General features: G+C 37.8%; 1 protein-coding gene across 1 annotated transcript; it reads left to right on the forward strand.

Annotated features, from left to right (window-relative positions):
• Nucleotides 1–963: 963 nt before the first annotated feature.
• Nucleotides 964–2,138, forward strand: LOC124992575 (tRNA (cytosine(38)-C(5))-methyltransferase-like). Its single transcript, XM_047563513.1, is given in 2 exon segments — nucleotides 964–2,071; nucleotides 2,074–2,138. Coding segments are annotated over 2 exon segments (1,173 nt in total).
• Nucleotides 2,139–3,213: the final 1,075 nt, after the last annotated feature.

A 3,213-nucleotide genomic window follows, 5' to 3' on the forward strand; every position in this document is an offset into this window, starting at 1 on the left:
GGGTTTGTTTACTTAATTCAGTGCCTCTCAACAGCAGGAATACTGCTCCCTAAGGAATATATTGTATGCTTTTGGTTGCCAAAGTTACCAAGAGTGGCACTGATGGCATTTACTGAGAGGGAACCAAGGATATTAGGTGTCCTGTTGTTGGAAATAACAGGAGTCCTGGGGTCCAGGACACCCCGGGAACCAGGAATAAACACGCAGTGACTAATTAGCTCTGTAGGTAAGGCAAGAATTTTACTTCTACATGCCAAAGGGCACACAGCAATCAAAACCAAAGCAGGCGTACCCAGCAGGCAGTTTGCTCAACTTTTATCCTTGATGCAAAAGTACTTGGTCATTGCCCATTGGTGGGGGCTGACTGCACAATTTTTGGCCCAAATTGCTACTGAGTAAAGGGACAGAGGCCATTGCTTGTTAGTTAGGACTGATTACCCTATCTCCTATTGGGTCACTCAAAGAAATATACCTTTAGTTATTATCCTCACCTCCTTTTGTCCCTGTGGCAGGAAAGTTCCCCTAGATGGAGTGCCTTTGGCACATACACACCTGTGGAAGAAGTGAAGGTGGTGATGCAGGGGTGCAGATTAGTCATTGTAAGAAAATGGCAATCAGGTAGTGAGGGACTGTCACGGAATGTCTCTGATTTGAGAGAAAAGGCTGATGAGTTTACTTCTTTCATAGTCATGCACAGTACAAGTTGCCACAATCAAGAAATGTGTGTCCAGCTGGGCATGGTAACCTGCACCTGCAATTCCTGCAACTCAGGAGGCTGAGTCAGGGAATCACAAGTCTGAGGCCAGCCTCAACAAGTTAGTAAGGCCCTAAGCAATTTAGCAAGACCCTGTCTCAAAAATAAAAAAGAAAAGGGCTGGGGATGTTGCTCAGTGGTGAAATCCCTGGTACTAAAAACAAACCAACAAAAATCCCAGGACTGCGGAGGCGGGGGCGGTTGGGGGAATGGAGCCCTTGCGGGTCCTGGAGCTGTACAGCGGCATTGGTGGCATGCACCACGCACTGAGAGAAAGCTGTATACCCGCACAAGTGGTAGCTGCCGTTGATGTAAACACTGTCACTAATGAAGTATACAAGTATAATTTTCCTCACACACAGTTACTGGTGAAGACAATTGAAGGCATTACACTGGAAGAGTTTGACAAATTATCTTTCAATATGATTTTAATGAGCCCTCCATGTCAGCCATTCACACGAATTGGCTTACAGGGTGATATAACTGATCCAAGGACAAATAGCTTCTTATACATTCTAAGTATTCTCCCAAGATTACAAAATTTGCCAAAGTATATTCTTTTAGAAAATGTTAAAGGTTTTGAAGTATCTTCTACAAGAGACATGTTGATACAAACAATAGAAAATTGTGGCTTTCAGTACCAAGAATTTCTGTTATCTCCAACCTCTCTTGGCATTCCAAATTCAAGGCTAAGGTACTTCCTTATTGCAAAACTTCAGTCAGAGCCATTACCTTTTCAAGTCCCTGGTCAGGTACTGATGGAGTTTCCCAAAACTGAATATGAATACACACAAAAATGTGCAGTGGATGCAGAAAATAAAATTAAAAAAAAGAAAACAGAACCCAGTATTTGCTTTGATAGAAGTATGCAATGTTCTGGAAAAGATGCCATTCTTTTTAAGCTTGAAACTGCAGAAGAAATTCAAAGAAAACATAAACAGGACAGTGATCTCTCTGTGCAAATGCTAAAAGATTTTCTCGAAGATGATATTGACACCAATCAGTACATTTTGCCACCAAAGTCATTACTGCGATATGCTCTTTTATTAGGTATTGTTAAGCCCACTTGCAGATGGTCCACGTGCTTTACCAAAGGTTATGGAAGCTACATAGAAGGGACAGGATCTGTGTTACAGACTGCAGAGGATGTACAGATTGAGAATATCTACAAGTCCCTTAATAATTTGCCACAAGAAGATAAGATAACAAAGTTGTCAATGCTTAAATTGCGATATTTCACTCCTAAAGAAATAGCAAATCTCCTTGGATTTCCTCCAGAGTTTGGATTTTCTGAGAAGATAACAGTGAAGCAATGTTACCTCTACTTGGAAATAGTCTCAACGTGCATGTAGTAGCTAAACTAATCAAAATCCTTTGTGAATAACTTTAAAATAACTGAAAAAGGATCACAATATTCTTTCATGTCCAGATTATAATTCTTAAATTCGATTTTGAAGTCATTTTGATGAAATTTAACTAAATTATTTAATCTTTCTTTAAAAAATTTAGAATTTCATCACAAAATTTGAATTTATCACAAAAATGTCAATTTGTTTTCTTAAATTTATATTACTGTATTTTATAAAGTGAAAATTATTGTTTTGCTTTATGGATAATGTATTTTCATATGAAACTAATAGATATATACATGAAGAAATGTCTTTATAATACATACTATATATTATATATGTATTATATTGTTGTTATTATCTTTACAATATTATTACTCCTAAACTCAGAATAGTGATTCCAATGCTTGCCTGTTTCAAATGTTGGCTGCTTTACTTAATTCCCATCTTTTGAATATTTTACATAAATCCCATCCTCCTTCAAATGTTCCTTTATTTAATATAGCCAAATACATATAATATTTGAAACCAAATTGTCATTATTCAACTTATACAATAGTTTGAAGAATATATCAGAAAAATTAAATTCATGATCACCTCTCTATCAATAAACCTTAGAAAACTTAAAAAAAAAAAAAAATCCCAAATGTGTGTCTTGTGTAATTTTCAGAAGTCACATCAGACATGAGTATGAAAACCCTATTTATAGCCAGCATGGTCACATGTGCCTGCAATTCCAGCAGCTCGAGAGGCTGAGGCAGGAGGATTGTGAGTTCAAAGCCAGCCTCAGCAACTTAGCAAGGCCTGGAGCAATTCAGCAGGACCCTGCCTCTAAATGAAACACAGCAAAGGGCTGGGGAGGTGGCCCACCAGTGGAATGTCCCTAAGGTTCAATTTCTGATACTAAGAAAAGAAAATCCTATTTGTATTATCTGGTTGTGAAACTCAATCCCATTTTGTGTGGACCCACAAATTACTTTTATGAAGTTCTAGTATACATTGGATTTTTCAGTAAATGTCCTGAAAATACTTTTAAAGCAAGAGAAGAATGACTATTTGTTTAGAACTTCACCAATAGCCATCACAATGTCAGAAAACCACTCCACTGGC

Source organism: Sciurus carolinensis, chromosome 9 (genome assembly GCF_902686445.1).
Source record: "Sciurus carolinensis chromosome 9, mSciCar1.2, whole genome shotgun sequence".
Taxonomy (NCBI): domain Eukaryota; kingdom Metazoa; phylum Chordata; class Mammalia; order Rodentia; family Sciuridae; genus Sciurus; species Sciurus carolinensis.